This window comes from Zeus faber (assembly GCF_960531495.2).
Source record: "Zeus faber genome assembly, chromosome: 5".
Classification (NCBI taxonomy): domain Eukaryota; kingdom Metazoa; phylum Chordata; class Actinopteri; order Zeiformes; family Zeidae; genus Zeus; species Zeus faber.
In genome coordinates this window covers 13,729,039-13,751,210 of record NC_137192.1, presented here as the reverse complement: position 1 = coordinate 13,751,210, position 22,172 = coordinate 13,729,039, and the positions used below count along the sequence as shown (strand labels likewise).

Sequence of the window (22,172 nt, the reverse complement as noted above, 5' to 3'; positions counted from 1 at the left end):
AGGAGGAAGCAGGAGAAGGACGCGGTCGTTTCTGGCTTTCGCGGCGTCAGTCGAGGTTTTGAAGGCGTCGACCCCGCCGAATATTCAATGAGGGCCGTGGGAGGGAAGCGGCCGCAGCCGTCATTCTGTTTCAGCGCAGAAGAGGTGAAAGAGAGATGACACACATTCGACAGCCATCTTGATCCCTTCGTCTTCTAACGGTTCAGCACAGGGCGTCGTCTGATTGGCCCCAATTGCTTCGCTGAATCCCCACCCCCTAAAAAAAAAACTTTTTCGTGTAATTGGAGCCATCAACTTAAATGAAATGCCTTGTTAAACATTTATTTCTTTTTTTTTTGTTGTTATGGAAACCAAAAATATGTTTTTTTCAAATAAGTAATAAAAGACTAACATTCAGACATAATGGCCCCATCGACACGTGGGATTACAATGATCTGGATCGAGATCCGATCTCTCCCCACCTCTGGATAGAGATCCGATCTCTATCTCTAGAGATCGGATCTCTATCCAGCCTCTGCTTTCACAGCGGGTATTGAACAGCGTCGCCTTCTTGGTTCTGCGCTCTGCCAACGCGGAAGGGGGGACTCGCCGGCGGGAAGCGATGCTACTCCACCGCCTCGACTTGGGTGAGGGCTCCCGCCGTCGGATAAAAGCGGGAAGAGGCGGATTTCGGCCACGTTTTCAACTCGCGGGAGGATTTTATTTTTTATTTTTTCTTATCCCGAACGTGGCCGAGCCGCACAGGTTGCATTTCCGAGTCCCGGCAGAGACCGGATGGAATCTGCCGGGGCACATCAAGATGTGCCCCGGCAGATTCCATCCCATTGCACCAGCATTGCGTCGTTCGTTATCCAGATCCAGATCGCATCTTAATGCCAGGTGTAAATGGGGCAAAATCACCTTTCTTGGTCGACCCCGCCCCCCCACCACCACCTTCCAGCAGTTGCTACGTTCCATATTTCCCCGGTGCGTGCGTGGACCGCCGGGGTCGTGCTCAACACGGCGACATTAAAAGACACGAGCAGGGAAGATTCTCAACTGATAAAACTTTTATTTGCACTTTAAATCGTCTTTTACATTTTGTCCTGTTTATAACATGTAAGGTGAAACTAGAGTTGGAATTTTATTTTGAAAAGACATACACAAATCTAGTATTACGTCAATAGCAGGGGGAAGAAGGCGGGCTTTTTTTTTTTTTTGCATTTTATATATTTTTTTGAACCTAGATGTCTTTAAGCTAAGTCTAAAATTCCACAACCACGTGCGCACTAAGCAATAAAACCGTCACAGAAGCAAAGTGTTGTTTTTTTTTTTGTAAGGTTTTTTTTTTTTTTTGGCAGAATACTGGTCAGTAAAAACAGAACGAGTGGAGATACCAGATATACACACAGGCTCAGAGCCACATTCACTACTGCATGGGGTCTTTGTTTTTTTTTTTTCTTCCTTATCAAGCATAGAATAACTGCCTTTAGTTCAGCTTAAAAGAGAGGTGGGGAGGGAGGGATTTTTTTTGTTTGTTTGTTTGTTTGAATTCAGTGCATGAAAACCTTGGTCCTCAGCAAGAGGGGGAAGGAAAAAATAAATGAACTCAAAGGAAAAGGCGTGGCTTTTCTACACCTACAGAATGGAATGTCGAGGTGATGATGCTGCAGCGGCGGCGGCGGCGGCGGCACTGTGACACTGAGTAAAGGATCGAACCGTCATTCCACCATTTTATCAACACTGCACCACATTGTTTAGAGGGGAGGAAAAAAAAAAAAACAACACAGATGACAAGATGTGTATTTGTGCACATGTTGGTCGGGGAGTAACCTCACTTCAAAAAAATGTATCTTAGGTTTTTTTATATTGACTTTATTGGCTTTGAATGGTCAGAATATCAGTTACACCAAATGAAAACCGTCTTAGTCTGAGTTCATGGATTCTAACTGATTCAACGCGTTTGAAATCAGATCAATATTTCTCAATAATATATATTAAGCTCAATATTTACTTGAAGTCAACGTCAGATTTGGTGACCAAACCCCTGATTTAAAAGAATAGAATAAAGCCCTCCCTCTTCTCTCTCAGGATCAAATTCTATCCATCACTTGAATGGATAAACTGTACGAACTAAACTTGTGGGATTGGATTGTAGATTTCAGTTTCAGAGCTTGGACCCAGAGAATTCACCGCTCAACGGAAGAGAAACTCAACTCCCGTTCTCCCTGGAATGGTGCTAATATACATTTGAAATGCAACAAGAATTTAGGCAAAATGCCTTTAACCTAAAATTAAAGCCATCGCCAGAGACAAGGTCCTGGCAACCACCTCAACATGTTTACAGAATTTAGATCTGCTCGACGCCAAATTAACAAAAAAACAAAAAACACCTGAATACAAACAGGAGCCAAACAAGAAGGAACCTCCAACAGGCTCCAGCACGGAGTGGTTATTAAATCCAGAGTTGAGGAAAGGCTTTAAAAGACTTTCCCATGAGTGGCTGTTGAGCTCAGCGACTTCACAGGAACCACGGCGATGGATTCTGGATTCACCCGGTTCCCCGATGATTTTGCTCTGGTTTTCAATTTAGAATCAGACCCGTATGCAGATATTTGGAATCTACGAGCAGATATGGACGACTCTTGATGCCTCAAAACTCAGATTACGCTTGTCTTCAAACCTGCACTTACTGGACTGAGCCTTTTTTTTTTTTTTTTTTTGTAATTTCAAATGATCCCCATTCAGTCTTTCCCACACAAAAAAAGGGGCGGGGGGGGATTCCCACGTTATACCTTCCACTTTCCTTTTGACTGAAGCAGGAATAATAAAATGGGCGATTGTGGTGCTTTAGTCAGTGTCACAGTAGAGCCTGGTATGAGCCTTCTGTATAAACCTCAGCAAACCCGCCTCCACAAAGAAAAAAAAAAAACAACAACGGTTTTGGGTCCCCAAACAAATGTGGTTCTTTCTTCTCTTCCATGACAATCAAGTTTCTCTTGGTTTGGTGACGAGGTGGAGGAAAAACTAAACATCACAGTGTTTGTTGAAAATAATCGGACAGTTTAATAACCTTTTTGTTTGTTTGTCATTTCAGGGACTCTAAGACATTCCGGGACGCTAAGAAGAAGAAATTGAAGAGAGGGACAGCTAGATAGATGGGTTTAACGGGGGAGAGAGCGAAAGAGAGAGAGAGAGAGAGAGAGAGAGAGAGAGAGAGAGAGAGAGAGAGAGAGAGAGAGAGAGAGAGAGAGAGAGAGAGAGAGAGAGAGAGAGAGAGAGAGAGAGAGAGAGAGAGAGAGAGAGAGAGAGAGAGAGAGAGAGAGAGAGAGAGAGAGAGAGAGAGAGAGAAATTGAGAGCTAGAGAGATTTAGAGAGAGAGATAGAAAGATATATATAGAGAGAAAGAGAGGGATAGATAGAGAGAGAGAGAGAGACGGACTCTTGGTGCTGTCGGGTTATACAGAAGGTTACATAAGCAGAGCTCAGAGTAATGAACGGTGCGAGAGGAAGAAGGAGATTGGCGGCGGCGAGGAGGAGGAGAGGAAGAATGAGGGGGTGGGGGGGGGGGTGGGGTTAACAGTGAAGTGCGCTCTAGTTCTCGCCCTCGCCCGCGTCCGCCTCGTCGCCCTGGTTTTCTGATGTCCACAGCTAGGGGGAGACAGAGAGACACACCTGTTAGCCTCTGTTCAAAGGAAGCAAAACATTCAAACCGAGTCTGGTCCGGGAAGAAAAAACGTCTTGTCTTAGGAATTTTGGAAATGGGTGCTTGAGAAGTGACGCCAGTACCGTCTTTTTCTGTTAGCATGCTACCATTAGCTCACTGGCTTATTAATCAGCCGATGGCTTCTTTAAAAAACATCTACCCAAAATGAACCTGTGTGTATTCATGAATTCTGCATGACTTAAGCTATTAAAATTCAAACGCTAACACGTTAGCGAGCTCATACCAGCAAAACCCGGTTCCCCTAAAAATTCCATTCATTCTCCATTAAAAATAAGTAAACCTCCGCGCTGGGCGCACCACTGGCCCGTCCCATCCCGTCCGTTGGGGGCGATATGTCATAAAACTTGATGTCAAATTGTATCAATATATTGAGTATTAATAATTAATTAATTGATAAATTAATTAATTCTAAAATGTATATTGTTGCACATTGGATGGAAGTTTTCCTATACACCATATACATGCAATAACTGTACAAACAAAAATAACTTATAATTAATCACATTATACCCTATGTACCGCATTTGGATTTTATAATATAATGGACTATTGCTGTTTCGAATTTTTCAGCTATTTGTGTATATTCGCAGTTTATTTATATTTTTCTGATTGTTCAGCTTTTACATCTAACGGTAATCGTCTGTAGAAAAGCACCAATCCTCATCATGACTAATTCCTCTTATATTTAAATGTACCTGGAGTAATAAACTGTTAAAAAATTTCATGACTTCTTCCCCCATGACTACATTACAAATTCCATGTTTTCATAATTGTTAAGTTGGATCAGTCACATCAGCAGCCAGGTGTGTGTGTGTGTGTGTGTACACTCACAGTCAGGTTGTCCCTTAGTAACTGCATGATCAGAGTGCTGTCTTTGTACGAGTCCTCGTTCAAGGTGTCGAGCTCAGCGATGGCTTCGTCGAAAGCCTGAACACAGAACCACACCAGTGTGAACAACAACAAACACATGATCCGAACACATTAAAGAGCCGCAACTAGTCATAAAAGAGCCGCGGGTTGAGCATCACTGCTGTAGATTGTGTAACATAATAAAATAAAAATACATTTTAGCGATTTAAATTATTTCGTTTTAAATCCCAGCCTTTGCAATTTTAAAATTGCGTGCTATAGCATTGCGATGTCTATTTGAATTTGATTAATCGTTCAGCCCTGACACCTTTCTATCATAGCAGCGTTAACTTTTTCAGCAGTTTTTTTTACAGTAGCTCTTCTGTGGGATCGGACCACACAGGCTGGACTTCAATCCCCTGCGCGCATCCATAAACCTTGGGCGCCCATGACCCTGTCGCAAATTCACCAATTGTCCTTCCTTGGACCACTTTTGGTAGGTACCACTACATACCGGGGACACTCCCTGAGAGCTGTCGTTTTGGAGATGCTCTGACCCAGTCTTCCAGCCATCACAATTTGGCCCTTGTCAAAGTGGCTCAGATCCTTACGCTTGACCATTTTTGCCTGAAGTTCATCTGATTGGAGGGGAGGTGTCCAGGATAGTGGAAAGTTCAAATATGAATTTCCATTTTATTGAGATATATATATATATATATATATATATATATATATATATATATATATATATATATATATATATATATATATATATATATAAAATAATAAAACCAGTAATAGTTATTTTTGTGTAGAACAAGTATAAACAGTATTTTTCAAACATAAATAATAATAGAAAAATAAAACCTCGCAGTCAGACCAGTGCGTGTGCCTTAGCTTTGTGAACCTGACGTGACAGTGGGAGCACTCCTTTTCAGCACCTCCCTGCAGGGAGGAGCATAGGCTCTCTCTCTCTCGAAAAGAGGGGAAAACATTTGCCAGTGGCAGGATAGGGCAACTTAAACAAACAACATAAAACTGTAAAACTTGACAAAAAAGAAGGGCTCATCACCCAGCGAGATGGTTCCCTTGATTCCTACAAAAGAGCCGTTCAAAAGAACCGGCTCGCTGGTGAACGACATGTGACGAGAGGTTCGTAATAAAAAGGACAGGGTCATCACAGGGGTTCTTTTACGACTGGACACCTTGATTGATGGCACTCTTTACAAAAACATTTCCATTTGGTTTTTATCAAGTTTCTTTTTTTTTACCTGTGCTGTCAGCATGCTGGACATACAACACAGTATTTGTATGCCATCGCATCTAGGACAGAGTTAGTCTGCAAGTGGAGTTCAACTTCTCAACCTGCAGTGCCACTCTTAATTCATTCTTTAATCATCAAGAACTACTGCAACAACTCTGTCCTGTGGATGACCTATAAGATGACAAGAGCACAGTTTTTGGTTATACAGAACCACCACCAATCCCCCTCTCTGGAGAACTATTTGTCATGTTTGGGTCTATAAACAACTGATCACTATTCCAAGAGGGGGAGATTCACCACAGGTGAGACAAATTAACTTAGAACCTAACAACATGTACACTGAAAAACAAACCAATGACAACATGTATTGAAAAAAAAAAAAAAAGATAATCAGGTCCAGGAAAACTGGAACTACAATTGGGCATGTGGCCTCTTCCTGTCAAGGAGAGGAATGCAACCAGGAGGGTGCTGAGGTGCATTCGAAGTAGGTGTGGTGGTGTGTGTGAGATGGGACTGCCTGTATGTGTATGTGTTGTGTAAGGTGTCCACTGGTGAGTGTACATGAATTATCCCAATTTGTTCTGTTGTATGAGGTCAGTATTATGTCGTGGCGCCTCCAAGCAGCGGAAAGGGGCCTGAAGCCCCCCGAACTCCACAGCTGCGTAGACAGCCCACGGCTGCAGGAAAGCCCCGAGCACCCTGCCCTGCAGCTACAGAAGAACCCCGGGCCCCCAGAGAAGCCAGAGGCCCACGGAGCAATCCCAATGCCTGGCCCCGAGGAGCATAACCCAGTCCCATGGAGCACTAGGAGACCCCGCACCCTAGGGGCGCACACATACAACCCACGCTCAAGGGGAGGCAAAAGATGCGGCCGCCAGGCACAGATCGTAGGCCCAGAACCAGGCCCCGCGCCGACAGACCGACACCACGCCCGAACTGCCCGCCGCGCCGGCAGGACCCCCATGCCCACCCACGCCCTACGCAAAGGCGAGGCGTGCCACACCACAGCCGACCAGACACCCCACCCGGCTGCGAGCGACGAACGCCCATCCATGTAGCAAAGTGTACTCAGCGCGGGCAGCAAAGGCTGACAGCCACCACCTGCACCCCACCCACACCCACAACACCAAGCAGCCCTGGAAGGCACTTGGTGGTGCTCTCCGCAGCCCGCTAGGTCGCAGCACACACTTAAGCCACAAGGACCCTAGACCAGCCGGAGGGGGGCGCACCTGGCCGCACCCCGGTTAACCACGCCAAACCGGAAAACCCCAGTGCTCAATGTGTGCAGCGGGCAATTGCAGTTAAAACTGCAGGTTGCGGGGGTGCGAGTTCTTCAGGCAAGCTGAACCCGAATCATTCGCACCCCTCCTGCGCTGCAGACCCTGGTCTAGTGGGATGTTGTTTGGAGTATGATTGGTGTGGGAGTGTAAGTGTTCTAAGCAAATATGAATGTGATTAAAATTTCAGGACGGATGAGAAGCACGCTGGGGCAGGAGCAGGACAGGAAAGATCACAGCTGCCTGCCACATCCCAACCCACATAGCTTGCACCCCACCCATCCCACAAGCCCTAGGCCTATAGTGTTGTGTAGATTCAAGATTGAAGAGATTTATTTGTCACATACATACTTTCACACATATACTGTATGCAGTGAAATGCCAATGCAACGCACCCGGTGATTACACACAATAAATCCTAGACTGAACACAGTAGCTACCTAAGAATTTCTACTTGACCAACTTGAGCTCCACTCCTGAGCAGTACAGTTCCCAAACCAGGCAGTGATGTTGCCTGTCAGGATGCTCTCCACTGCTCCACAGTAGAAGGACTTGAGGATCCTCACCGAGACCCGGAATTTCCTCCGCTGCCTGAAGTGGTAAAGACGCTGACTCGCCTTTCTCACCAGAGTGTCTGTTTGTATGGACCGAGTATGAGTTTGAGCACTGGGAGAGATAGGCGAAGCACGACCCGATAGATGCAGGGGTGCAGCAGGCCGCGGAGCGTCCACGCGAACCACCTGACTGCGCCCTAGCACGCCCACCTGGAGGCTACAGCGACCAGCAACGGGCGCAGAGACTGACTGACTCAGCTTTTAAGACGCTGGAAGGTGGATTTGCCCAATTTCACATCAGCTATGCAGGTTGAACCACACTGCATCAATGCATTGAGCCAATACGATGGCAGAAATGGAGAATCAATTATTAGATCCTAAATTATTTAAAAATGACATCAGAAAAGATGTCAAGACATGCTCTTGTGGCTGGTTTCGGGATCATTTCTTCACATGCGCCACAGGATTCAGAAATGTTGGTCTTTTCGTGATTTTTGCATCTGTGTGTGTGTCTGTGTACCCACCTGCTTGGCCAGTTGGCAGGCCATCTCGGGTGAGTTGAGGATTTCGTAGTAGAAGACTGAGAAGTTGAGGGCCAGACCGAGGCGGATGGGGTGCGTGGGCTGCATGTCCTTCTTGCTGATATCAAACGCCTCCTTGTAAGCCTTCTGGGAATTATCCACCGTGGCTGTGGTTGGGTCAACATAGATACATATTTTAATATTGAAGATAAAAATAAATACATTTTGGTGAAGTTGTAGACAGCAAATTAGAAACGTTTAACACCATGTGTCACTACATTTACACATTATACGAAAAATCAAATTGAATTAAGAGAAATGCTCCAAATGTTCATCTGGAGGCTCAAGTATGATCTTGGGGCGGATCTTATGAGGTCCACATAAAAGGGACGCTCTGCAGCCAGTGGCCATTAGAAACCTGGACATTGAGCTTGAAGCACTTCAGAGAGAAGCAGCTTCGTATACAGAGCCTTTCTGTTGCCCAAGACCTCTACAGGCAGGACGGATAGAGAGAGTGGTTCCTTGAAGCCACAGGGCAACTGAAGTGATGACTAAGGGTTAACATATCTGTATTTTATTACAATCAAATCGGGTGGGGCACACGGCAGAAAGAACGTACATGCAATCGCATACATTTTGAACACTGGAGTTGAGGAGTAGTCTCATACAACTCATCTCCTGAAAGGTTTTCCCTCTGACGGTTATGACAACGTTAGCGCTACAGTTCTCAGACATTTTAATTTAATATCTAATCTCTCATTCCTCGAATAACGGAATTAAATGATTCTATTAATTTGTAAATATGGAGGCATGTAATTTAAATGGAAAATGGTTGCATCAATGCAGTATAATCCAGCCCTATAAAACAACGTTAACAATGACTTTGAACTTGCAATCTAGTTTTTTCTCGACAGGAGACATGTAGCTGACCTTTCCTCCTGCACAACAGTTTTAAATAAATATCTGCAGTGGTTTCTGGATGGAAATATTTGCATTTCTTGACACGTTTTAAGCTCGCTACTCACGCATAAAAAGTCGTTACTGACGACCCATCTTTAGAGCAGCAACCCGTGTGTGGAACAAACCCAGCAGAGAACCGTCCCTTCTTTTGTCTGCCACAGTTTCAAACTAACTCCACGACCGTCGCACCCTCTTCAAGAAATGCTTTGCTCATTTCCATGACAATATCAAGACAGGAGACCAATAACCATGACAACAGTCTCTTGGCAACAGCGTGAATCAGTCAGCCTTCCTCAGGGGAGAAAAAAAATGAAAATAAATAAAAAAATAAACTGGCTTAAAATATGTTTTGCAGTTAATTTGATCATAATTTAAATGACGACGTTTTTCCCCAATTAGTAGGAAAGGGCTTTGAACATTCGACCGACATTCAGACATTTTATATATATTATTCGGACACAAAAAAAATCCCCCATATGTTTAATGGACTGTCCCTCCCCTTGACGAGCAGAGTAACTAAGAAGTTCTGTTTCTCCAGAAGCCCTTGAGCCCTGGTGAATGCGGAAAACTAAACAATGATTGTGGTTATATTTCATATCCTTCTGTAACTTAGACAAATTTATTTATTTATTTAAATATATACATATTTTATAATTTGCGGTGATGATGGTAATGAGCTCAAATCCACGGTGATGTGCGCGCAGGGTATTTACCAGTAGAGTATTTACACAAAAACATCCAGTTTTTATGTAATTAAGTTCCAAAGCAAAAGAAGATGTGTGTCACGACAGTGGGGACCCATGGAACAGTCCCTTATCTCAGTTGCGTTTAAAAAAAAGTTGTCATCCATGTAGGAAACAAACAAAAACAAATAGATCTAAAATAAAAAGACTGGCATGCATGCACGCACCACTATCTGGAGAACAAACAACAAAAAAAAAAAAATAACTCCGCTCCAGTTGTGTTAGGTTTACATTTTTAATTTTCCATAGAAATAAACTAAGGAAAGAAAAAAAGTCTTTGAGATGATTGCACTTTCAATCACACCGTTCCAATGCTCAGATTTTTCCCGGCAAATAAAAATATGAATCCCGATTGATGGAGTCAATCTCCGATACATGATTTCATCGTTAATCTGCCCAAGCCTAAATGATTTTTGTTGGTTAACTGTTAATTATAAACATCGCCACCCGAGATGTATTTAAGTTCCTAATGACAACCCAAACTTCTTCAGTTCTAGGAATTATTGTGGGAAGCAGCGATTTGTGACGTACTCTTGGCACTTGAACTGCAGGGATTAAAACCGGTCTTCTGAGATCTGCAGAGTTCTCTTCCCTTCAAGTTTCACAAGGAATATGAAGTCATGGATTATGTGTCGGCTGCTTTAAATGGTCAACAGCAGAAGTAGATGATGCAGGGCTGTGTGACGTGGAACCATTTATTAGAATAATCTGAGAGGATTCTAGGTAGCACCAACATTACAGAATAGTCAATCGCATTATGATGAGGTCTGAATTTCATGACGACCCACTACTTCTGAAAAACGACTGCAGAGAGTCTTTTGCTAAGAGATGAAGCCGAGCACCAATGGTTCGTACAATGCAAAAGGCGGTCCAAGAGGCTTAGTGTGAAAGGCAATATGACGAATCATCTTTTTTATTGATCTGGCAATAGACATTCAAAACAATCTTAGTGTAGTGGGCAAGTATAAGGTTCAGAGGCATGTTTAGGGTTTTTACGAAATCCAATGTCAGTCTGATGCAGAACAACTAAACTAATTTTGAGAAAAAATAAATAAAACCAGAGAAAATGTTTGTTCAAATGAACACATCCATAATTCCAATTTAAGACTACTTTATGACTTTCAGGTAGCGAGTGTCTGCGGGGCTGTGAAGTCTTAAAATGTCAAATTCAAATCAGGCCTGCTCTTCTAATTTAATACTATTTAAGGGCTAATAAAACAAACCAAACACACTTACTCTTCTTGGAGTCCCCTGCGGCCACCTCTGACAGATATCTGTAATAGTCTCCTTTCATTTTGAGGTAGAACACCTTGCTCTCCGCCTGGGACGCGTTGACAATTAGGAACTTGTCCAGCAGACCCTACAACAGAAAGAGTGTGAATCCAGTAGAAAAGGAAACTATCCCCCAAGAAATACTACACCACCGAGGAGTTGTGTTTATTCTAGTAATACGTTGCATAGACAGGGAACTCCGTATTCTATACCATTCAGGTTGGACGGTCAGTTGGATGCCGTTTTCATAAGCATTGCAATTCTGGAACTCACTAAGAATCGGAACTCACATGGTTCCAAACCTCGGGTCCAGGACCTGATTTCCTGATTTTCATATTATAGAAATTGGAGCTAGGCAGCGGAAAAAATATAAATGAAATAACAATAAAAAAGCTTGAATTAAAATAGATAAAACTTAGTATCAATACTAACTTAACGTGAACTTCATTTTTCCCCCTCCCATTGTCAATAACAATTTGACTATTACATTTGGTGTGGTGTTATTCTTTCAGCACAGCTTGGGTGTTGACTCGATTGTTTGCTCCATTTCGACATTATCAGGGAGAGAGGTTACTGATAGGACAAAAGTTCATGTAATAGGTCCACCTGCTGGAAAACAAGGCAAACTACTTCAAAATTCAAATGAATGAATGAATTGAATCTTTACAAAGCATCCTATGGGCTTATGAGTTTAGTCTGACAGTGCTAATATATACACATTCATTTATATTCAAGAATTTCAATCTGTACAAATTTACTGAAGTTTCATTTATGGTGTGTGGAAGAAATTTTAATTTTCAATATTTTATTTTATGATTCAATAAAACAGTCCATCCCTTTTATAGACTTCGCAGTTTTCTTACCCCATCATTCAAGATGTACAGATTCCCTATTATAATCTTTGCCTGCAAGACAAGCTGCTTGAGGAAGTGTTAAAATGAACTTTGTAACATGTATCCCTTGGGCTGTTTCAAATAGAAGTGTGTTCTTGTGGCACTCTTAAGAGTTGCAAGGCGGGGGAGACTTAACATAAACTTGGTGGCCCTTGATTCGCCTTGCTGGTGACAACGCTGTCCTCATCTGCTCTTCTGAGGAAAGCTGTTGGAGCTCATGTGATACAAGCTGGTTCTGCCCAGGGCGTCCTGCCAGTAAGAAGCCTCTTTGTTCCAGTCTGAGGTTGCCAGAATCCTGGATGAACTACCTGGGCTGACTTACTCTTTGAGAAATCATCTAATTTCTACCAATATTTTTTTTTTTCTTCTATATCCATCCATATCTATATGCATCCATCTCTTCACACGTCCTTGTGTAATCTCCACACCAGTTTCTCAGAGACTATCCTCCATTCCTGATAAACGCCCCTCCCTTCCTTACCAGCACATCGTTGCAGATCTCTTGGAGCTCTGTCTCGATCTTCTCGCGGTACTCGCGAGCCATCTGCTGCTTCTTCTCGTTGCCCTCCGTCTTCTGCTCGATGCTGGAGATGACACGCCAGGACGAACGACGTGCCCCCACCTGGTCAGAACGGGAACAACAGCAGATTAGCATTCGACAATACTAATTTCTATGGATTGAAGTTGTAATTTGAATTAGGAGTCATTAGTTGTGATAAAATCAGGGTTCAGAGTTTCTCGACCAGGATTTGTGTTAACATGAAGGAAAATATGAGAAGTGGAAATATGAAGTGGGGTCAACTTGTAAGAACAGCACCATTAAATAAATTACACTGAACAGACACTCCAGTAAGGTGGGTAGCTGCGTTAAAACATGGAGGAGGATTGATGAACTGCCGATTACTTAACAGATCCCAAAACGGTGAAATTCAAACATTTAAGCTTAAATGCATGCATTGGGTTAGAGTCTGGTCTCTAACCCAATGGTCCCATTTACTGGTGGAGGGGCAGTGGTGGCCAACAACTCTCCTTTGACCATACAGACCAAAGGAGCGTAATCAATGGCATCGACTGAATGGAAGTCACGGGAAGTGATTGGACAACACTTTGAGGAGTGTACAAACATTGAGCATTCGACTGGGTTGGGAACTGGCCGTGTGATTGTTTATATTAGCCTGCTGGGCATTAGTGGCCACAGGATTTACAGGCAGGCTTGGGTTATAAACATTGCTGGTATGAAATTTTCACAGGGGAAACAGTGAGAAGAAGTTGTGCACAGATTGGTGGCGGGGGGATTTTTACTCAAGTTATTTCTGGAGTTCTGGGACTTCTACATTTTCATAAAAAAATGTTACAGTATTAAACATTTTTGGTATACACTGGCTGTTTTCCCTACAAATGCGACAAATATGCTGTCGTTTCCTACATCAATATGAACAAATAGAAAATAAGTAGGGCGGTAGTAAGCTACTAAAGGCTGACATCCAGTAAGCACTTTGCTCTACCGTAGTGTCCTCAAGCCAAATGCAGGAGCCCTGTCTTGTAGCCAAGCCCCGACCTTTGACCTTCCCCGGGAGCGATGGGAAAATCCGCGAAAATTCTATCTACAGCATCTGAACGTGCTGTCAGATCTAGGACGTACCACGTTCTTGTAGGCGACTGACAGCAGGTTGCGCTCCTCGTTGCTGAGCTCCGCCCCTTGCTCTGTCACCGCCTTCATGGCCGCCGCCATGTCGTCGTATCGCTCGGCTTGCTCCGCCAGCTTGGCCTTCTGCACCTGGTCGTTCTTATCCATATTTAGGCTGTGGGAGACGGACAGAAGAGTTGAAGGTACTTCTTACTTCTGCATTTGAAGGCTTGCTGTAACAAGAGCTGGTGGTGTGGCATCCTACAATTTGAGCTGGATGACAATGGATGTGACGAAATGTCATGTTTATAAGAAAAAAAACAAAAAACCTTCACATGATCGGTAATAACATTGCCACAATTTTGTATTATAAATATAGCATACAGGGAATGCTTCCATTGTACTATGGTGTAAGGAGCAGGAGCCACAAAAGCAACAGTGCTTCACTTAATTACAGAATGTCCATTTAACATGTTTTTGACAATATTTATTTAAAGTAGAGAAAACTGATTTTGGTTAACAGCAAACATTTCTGTTGGAATTGTCCAAATCTAAGTCTGATCTGTTTTGTGACTTGCATTTTTCACCAAGTCATCAATGTCGCGAAAATAGTTTTATATTGTGCTCATGTTGGCCATGGTAATTACTCATACTATGGTTGTTTTCCCTTTTTTTCCCCCGACACATGCCCAATATCACAATATTTTCTTTATTTAGTATACCTTGATGGCAATAAAGTGACACAGGATGACTTCATACAATGATTGATCTAAACCACAGGAAGGTAACATTGCCAAAAATGCATTTTAACATTAACTGAACAGGGCAGCTAGGCCAAACTTTCAATACCCAAGCAGTTAATCTCCCGACCCCAGCATAAGTAAACCAAAAATAAACCCATATATTTGTATGGTATACTTTAAAGGCTAGGCAGAGTTCTTCGTTTAAAGGTGGAGGAACTCTTAAAAATAAGTTTTTGACAAAAAGAACAAGATAAACAAATTGAGGTAGTGAGCTGGGTGCTTGCTGTGCTCCGAACGCAAGCCCCGGAGGCAAGCTTTGTCTTTCCTCTTTCTTGTCACGATTGGCCAAAATACCGTTGCGTCATGGCAGGGGGCAGACTTCAACCTTTTATTTTATATGAATTCATTTTGAGGGCGACACCCAGACAGCAGTGGAGGTAAATTAAATCCCTGGCCACTATTTGAGGAAATACTGGTACTGTCAATAAAGTTTGATTTCACAGTTTTTTATTTTTCATCTCTATTTAAAGCAAAGCAATTCCCAACTCCTCACATTGTCACATTCGTGCTTCTTTCACCGCAGAGTTCTCATTGAGTTCTTATTGAGTATTCTGTTGACGGTGTTCTGGGACATGTTCTCCGGTGGTTTTATCGTCTTTTGTTCTCGCGCCTTTTTAAGTGAACCTCCACCTTGAGGCTGTGCAGTCGACTAGGTAAGCACATTCATTGGGAATAGGTCAGTAGTCTAGTCTTGTATGATGATGATACCTACAGTGACACCTTATCCATCTCTATAGTGAAGACAAATTAAAAAGACAAAGTCAGAGGTTGCATCTTGAGATATACCAATACTAAATTTGCGTTGATGTCTGGTTTTGCAGGTCCAGTGTACGGGCCCAAACCTGTTCGATTTTGTGCCAACCGACTGAACCAGAGCCTTAACTATGATGACCATTTGTCATTGTGAGAGTTTCTGGTAAATATAAATGTTGCCCACATCATCAATAGGGATGCCACGTTGAGGAATTTCCCACCGGTCAAACTCATGACAACACCAGTGTAACCGGTAATACCGGCCATTTTTATGTCGATGACGCTCAATGTCTGTACTCTACGGCGCATGTCTGGTATGCAAAACTCTGGGTGTTGGATCCGTAAGACGCCATTTTCTCTGGAATATTGCACTTAGCTCAGCTATTTTTTTTTGTTTTAAATAAAAGCTGGATTGTTAAACGTTTTTTCTATTTATTAATTGCATGGAGGCTGTTTGGTTGTGGCAACGAAGCAGATGGAGGATTTGGATATGGTGGCCTGGCATGGTGCGGTTGGTCCAGTGATTGCACCGGAGTTGCAGCTCAATGTTATTACCTGTATAAATCCTTATACAGGCAGTCCCCTGGGTTACGACGAGTTCCATTTTTAAGTCTGTCTGTAAGTCGAATTTGTATGCAAGTTGGAACAGAAACGTACTGTTCACATCTAGTGGCAATTCTTCAAATGTTTGTCTTAGTATATATTTGACCTAAAACACCTTAAATAAAATAAGGCAATAATAATAATAAGTCTGCCTACAGTACAGTATTTATAATTGAGAGCGTGACGATGGCGTTCTTCCTCGGGCCGACGAACCGCTGACAACAGTGTTCCCAGCTTCACGCAAAGAAGTCCGGCCATTCGTTAGTACTAACCATTGTATGTAACTTGATACGCAAGTACGGGCGTTCACAACCTGCCTGCCTGTATATAATAACATGCATGAAATAATTTAGTTTAATAAATGTCATTCTTTATCCATCACTATAGCAGTATATCATCACCGTCATAAAGTATAGATAACATGCTTAGTATTTTACATTTATTTATTTGATGAACGTAGGCGCTTATAACCCTAATCAGCAACCTGTGTCGACGGCGTCACGGTGCTAAATCAAACGTTTATTGCATTAGTAACGAGCAATATGACAACCTGATCAACATAATATTATGTTGTTTTTGTCTATAGATCCAGCTCGGCTCTTCCTATAGGCGAGATAGGCGGCCGCTTAGGGCGCCATCCCGAAGGGGGAGGCGGAGAAGGAGCAACCAGGGAACATTTGCACACCCGTCTATCTCTCCGACAGTAGTAAGGATTCGCGTGCCAGCGATGGGGTGCCCGCAACTGGTGCACCAAAACAGCGTTTTTATTTTAGAGGTAGGTTTTTTTATTTTAAGTCTCCTCATGGAATGAAACAAGTGCGCATTGAACGGTATGGAACGTAATGCGGCTCACAATTATGCCTAACGAGTTTAGGAGTTGTGTTCCATTCCTCCGTGTGCCGCCCCTACACTGTTTTTAAGTTGTTTTATTTGGAGGACTGGGGCCTGGGATCATTGCGCACAGAGAGCTGTGTTCGTGTCAAAGCGATTCACACATTGAAATATATTTATGACTCCCCTTATTCATAATTCCCCATTGAAATGTTATCCCTGTGCGTTTTGTAAGCTTCTATCTGGTTTATCCTGTTATTGTAATAAAAAAAAGGACTGCCCGAGTTGAAGAATCTCAATCAACTGACAGGTGTCCGACTGATTCGACTCGTCGACTTTCAGGGGGCAGCCCTAGATTTGAATCTCTGGATGAAGCAACTCCTTTGGCTGATGGTCACCCTTGGCCAGGTTAAAGACAGAGACATGGAAATATAAAGACATCACGGCTTGACCTAGTTCTGCAAAACATTTGCATCATGATTTGTTTATCTTGAACACAAACTGACACAATTTGACCCCCGCCTCATGACGGCTTTATATGATTAATCGTGTTCAGAAACATTGAGGAGTTCACAGTAATTACAAAAGAAAGCCACATTGATCAGTAATTTGCATCAATGACTTATTGCGTCAATTAAGAACATCTCATGTCCCCAACCCTTAAGTGAATGTTCTTTTGAAACCCCTGGGGGTCCATTCCCTTAGGTTGAGAAACCCTGTCCTCATTTGGAGCTGAAGTTGGGAGCAGTAGGGCTGGTGAGAGTTCTTTTCAGATAACAGGAGGTTAAAACTACACTAGTGCTGCTTTAACCAGGCAATAGCAAAATAATGAACTCACTGTGTCGTTAAAGCCTCCAGACCACCACAGGAGGGGGGGAAAAATACAGCAAAGACAAAAGACACCTTTATAAAGACTTTCAATCCTTTTGATTCCATTGAGGGTGCTTCTCCTAGTTATTTTCCCTGGGGGGAGGAGAGGGTCTGAGACTTTGCAGAACAATCTCTAGTTTAAATAGGACACGGCTTCTTCTCCATTACATGCACCAACTTACACTTCAGCCAAACACTGAATATCAATGATTTAAAACTGCAGTTTAAACATGTTTGATCCATTCAAACGAATTGGATGAGTGGATTTGATCTCAAAGATTAAAAAGTAACTCCAAAGCGGATCTTAGCTACTGAAGAGCTTAACCGAAAATGGAAAACAATCAACTATTTAAATAGTTTTACCACTGGAATCTGCTCTGAGACCTTTTTGAGTAATTTCAATTATCAGTTTTTACCAGTTTCAATAACAAAACCAAAATATACTCATTCTTAATAAAGCAAATTGACTGTAAATACAAAATTAAGTAAGATAAGTTGGCTGATATAAAGTCTGCTTTTATGGTAAGGTCATTATATTATTTTTTTTACAAAACACCTGATTTAAATGAAACTAGAAAGCTGAAAATATTTGAATCCAACAATTTACTTCACCTTACATTCCTAAATAATGTTTGAAATGTAACGTTTAAAATACTATAGATGCCAATCCAATTTGATTTTTCTGCCTTAAACTGCTAAAGTATAATTAAAAACAAAATACTTCCTGACTGGATAGTGTGATAGGATACTCTGATTCTTACCATCTCATTTTAAAACACCACCCATGGCTGCAAAATGTAAATTAAAAAAAAAAAGTCCAGATGAACTTTCGTATTAAAAGTAGTGCACATGAAAGAACTGACAGTGAGTGAGCGGTGCAGTGCTGGCTCAGAGCTGGGTTTATGCATTCAAACTCGACCTGCTGCTGCCCAATCGCTGGCAACATGAAGCTGCAGCTCTTTGCAGATTGCCGTTTGTGCAGAGCCCACGTGTGAGTAACACCCTCTCAGGTAGGAGGACGGCACCACCAGCCTCACACAGTATGAATTACCCAGCCATATCAAGAGAAAGACTACGGCAAATAGTATAACACCTGATCCATTGTTCCATGACCAATATATTAAGAAATCCACATGGGGGGAGTGTTAATTCCATATTATCCTGTACTGAACCAAGGAGAAACTTTTATATTATACATTTGATGATACAAAACAGAAACTGTAAGAATACTAAACAAGAATGTTAAACTCATGAGCAGAAATTGCGATTAGTATAATCTCGAAATGACGCCAACCGATAAGTTCAGTTGAGGAAATTTGCACCCGCCATACCTTTAGATCTGACAAAATCATCTGTAAATGCAGGCTTGGTTACGAGCTGTAAACATTTTGAAAAGCAAAAAGATAAAGCTTTCAAAGTAACATTATTACAAAAGAAAAAAAAACTATTTGGTGCCATGCTTCGTTTCAGTACCCAACGTGCAGTAAGATCCCATAGGACTTACACAGGACCAGGAAAATAATTACAGTCTGTCAGTGTTTGGGGCAATCTCTTCTTTTTGGCAATTGATCGTTTATCGCCGCATCGACAGACGCAGGAGTGACCTCGACTATCAGCTACCCACTGTTATCTGGCACCGTAATAACCCATAATAATAAGCACTGAATTTGGTCTAAGAAATGTATGCCTTGAATTCCCTGTTCTTTGGAACATTCTGGATTGAACCAAGTTCTTAATTTGGGCATTTCTGCGGCTCCGGCTCGTGCACGGCACACCCGCGTGGCCACGGGCGTGTGTGCGCGTCCACAGAAGCTCTGCGATTTAACTCATGAAATGCCAGATTTTTATTTTCACACAGATGCTAGCTTTATCTTCTTTTTTTCCCCCCCAGAGGAACCATCTGAAGGGGAATCCATAGACTGTAGTCCCGGGTGTCAAAGCCATTTAGGGCCGCGGGCTGGATTACTTTTCGTTAAACCGTGACCGGAGGCCTGTACGCGCGTGGACGTGTGCACGGCCAACGCAGCACGCTCTGGAACGTGGAATACAACGCATGAAATGAGTGATTTTCAACCTGCACTCAGGTCTCTGCTGTAACTACATAGTGATTCATTTTAAGAATTTTTTTTTCACTTCAAGAGTAATATCTTGAGGATTCAGCTGTAACTACACTAACTAGGGTTGCTGTGGTTACCATTTCGAACAGTGTTCGGGCAAACACACAATTACATTACTTGCCCGCCGCCCTTTTGGCTTTTCTTATAGAAATAAAACCCATTTCGTTCATTTTCGCATATCATCGTTGATGTTCAAATAAAAAAACTCATTTGTAAAAATATTAAGCGTGTAATCAATACTTAGACCCTTATTCCCACCATACAATCCATGTTTATATTTATTCATCGTACAGTACAGTCCCCACTACCTATACCTAACATCAGCCACTTAGTCCCTGCTCAGCTCTTTAATTTATCAAAATATATTTTCTGCTTTTTATTTTTGGGGGATTTTAGCATTTTTTTTATGCTACTCGCCCGTGTCCGATTGTACAATGATGCTCCAACTCATACCAAGACAAAGTCCTTGTACAATGTACTTGGAATGACTGAACGTTTACATCTTAGTGAAATACTTATTTATTTATGTATTCTGCAAATCATCCGTTCGGTTTGAGCTGCTGCTGAAGGGACAGATTAGGTTCTGCTGGAGGATGAGCTCCCTCCCTGGGGTTCAAACGAAGAATTGAATAACAAAAAAAACCACACAAGAATAAACACATTCCCAACAAATAAATCTCCTGCGACGACCCACACGCCGCAAACAGGAGACGCAGCTTTAACCTTCACACCCCGCAGCACGTTTACAGGAACCAGGGCGCGGCGCGGATCCGCCGTTCCGCGTTCCCGTTCCGGGCTCGGAAACACGGGCGTCGCGGCTCCTTCCTCCCGCTTCCCCCTGCGGAGCGTTTCAGACGCAGAGACCCGACACCTGACCCACTTTAGCCCGGACGGATTCAAGCACAAAATGCGACGGGGAAGCGTTCCGGTAGCAGCGGTCCACACCCACCGCCCAACCACCACCACCCCCCCCCCCCCTCCCCCGCTCCAAAAAAGATGGGATTTTTAACTGGAACACCACGGGAAACGCCTGGAAGTCTATTATAAAACCATTTTGTTTTCCACGCGGTGCAGTCAACTGCACAGATGTGATGTTATAGACGCAGGCAGGGCAGCGCAATTCACCATTTAACAGCTTTATTTTTTAGGTCTAATGGAAAATATTTATATTTCTTTCGATTTTAGGATTTTCGCCTGTTGTGTTTTTATGTATATATACATATATGTTTATATATATTTATATTTATGTGTATGTGTTTTTATTCTTAGGTTTATTGTACATTGCAGCAGGCGTGCCCAACGAACGCGTAAAACAAACAGAAAAACTGCAACTGGGATTGAACGCGGGGAGCGGCGTGATTTTTCAGATTGCTTTGACTTCCATTATTGACAATTTTTATTTATTTTTATTTTACCATATTTGCGTCGCGCCGACCTGCTAGCCTGGCGCGCTAACGGTACCCCTAGCATGCCAGTTAGCCTAGCTGAGGTCTCCGCTGGGCTGGGCGCACGGCGGAGACCTCTGCTCGCACGCTAGGCTAGCGCCGGCCTAGCGGGCTAAGCAGCGCGGTAGAGGCTTCCGCTGGGCGGCGGGGACCTCCGCTAGGCTAACTAGCGCTAGCCTAGCGTGCTTGCGAGCCGGGCAGGAGGCGCGGCGGCCGGGCTGTCAAAACGCTCCCCCTCCCTTTCCTGCGGTGCCGAGCCCCACTCTCCCACCCGGTGGGAGTGTGCGTCAAACTACCGACGTTTATCCACCGTTCCCTCGCGCCATTACCGATAATTATCTCAAATCCTCGGATTTTTCGAGCCGTTTCACGCCGACAAGCCCCAGCCCCAAGTCTCGGCCTGCAAGACCTCGCTCCCAGCCCCGGACCACAATAGGAGGAGACGGACGGAGCGAGCCCCCCCCCCACCGCCCCCCCCTTCGGGACGGGGCCCAAATCTAAAGATTGGGCCGAACTGGCGGCCGCGTCCCCGGGAGATGGTCTCGGTCCCCCCCCGGTAAAACAAGAGCCGGACGGGGCGCCGCGCGGCGGAACTCACGTTGTTTTATCACCGTTAGACGGGAGTTTGTCAAGCCGTCCTCCGCTCGCTGCTCCGGGGATTCAGGGTAGTTCCTCCACTTCCGGCCTGCTGCTCGGCCACTTCCGCTTCCTCTAAAAGAAACCACACCCCTCCCCGTCCCCTCTCCCCGCTGGTTGCCGTGGCGACCGCGCTCCGGGGTCTCTGGGCGCGCCTCGCAGGGCCTTTGACGTCACGCGCGGCGGTGCCATGGCAACGCGCTTTTAAAAGGATGGGTGACGTGCGCCGGTCGCCGTGGCAACTGTCTCCGCGGCCGTATCCAGGCCCAGCGTCGTGTCATCCCATTGCTGTTATCCAACAGGAGCAAACGGAGATGGAGTGGGATGCGATTGAAATGTTGCTTTTGTGATGCTTCAAAATGACATTTCTGTGAGGGTTGAAGTTATGTTTTTTATTATGATTTAAATGATGTTTTTATTGTTTTATCACTGGCACTGCTCGCACAGC

General features: G+C 43.6%; 1 protein-coding gene across 1 annotated transcript; it reads right to left on the bottom strand.

Moving 5' to 3' along the window:
• Nucleotides 1–1,300: 1,300 nt before the first annotated feature.
• Nucleotides 1,301–21,813, bottom strand: LOC307230426 (14-3-3 protein beta/alpha-1-like). The gene is made up of 7 exons (XM_080000819.1): nt 21,687–21,813; nt 13,682–13,841; nt 12,521–12,661; nt 11,111–11,234; nt 8,175–8,338; nt 4,538–4,633; nt 1,301–3,630 (listed from the first exon to the last, which is right to left on the bottom strand). The coding sequence occupies exons 2-7, from the start codon at nt 13,832–13,834 to the stop codon at nt 3,574–3,576; spliced, it is 735 nt and encodes a 244-aa protein (XP_079856945.1). The 5' UTR covers nt 13,835–13,841; nt 21,687–21,813; the 3' UTR covers nt 1,301–3,573.
• Between the last annotated feature and the right edge of the window lie 359 nt (nt 21,814–22,172).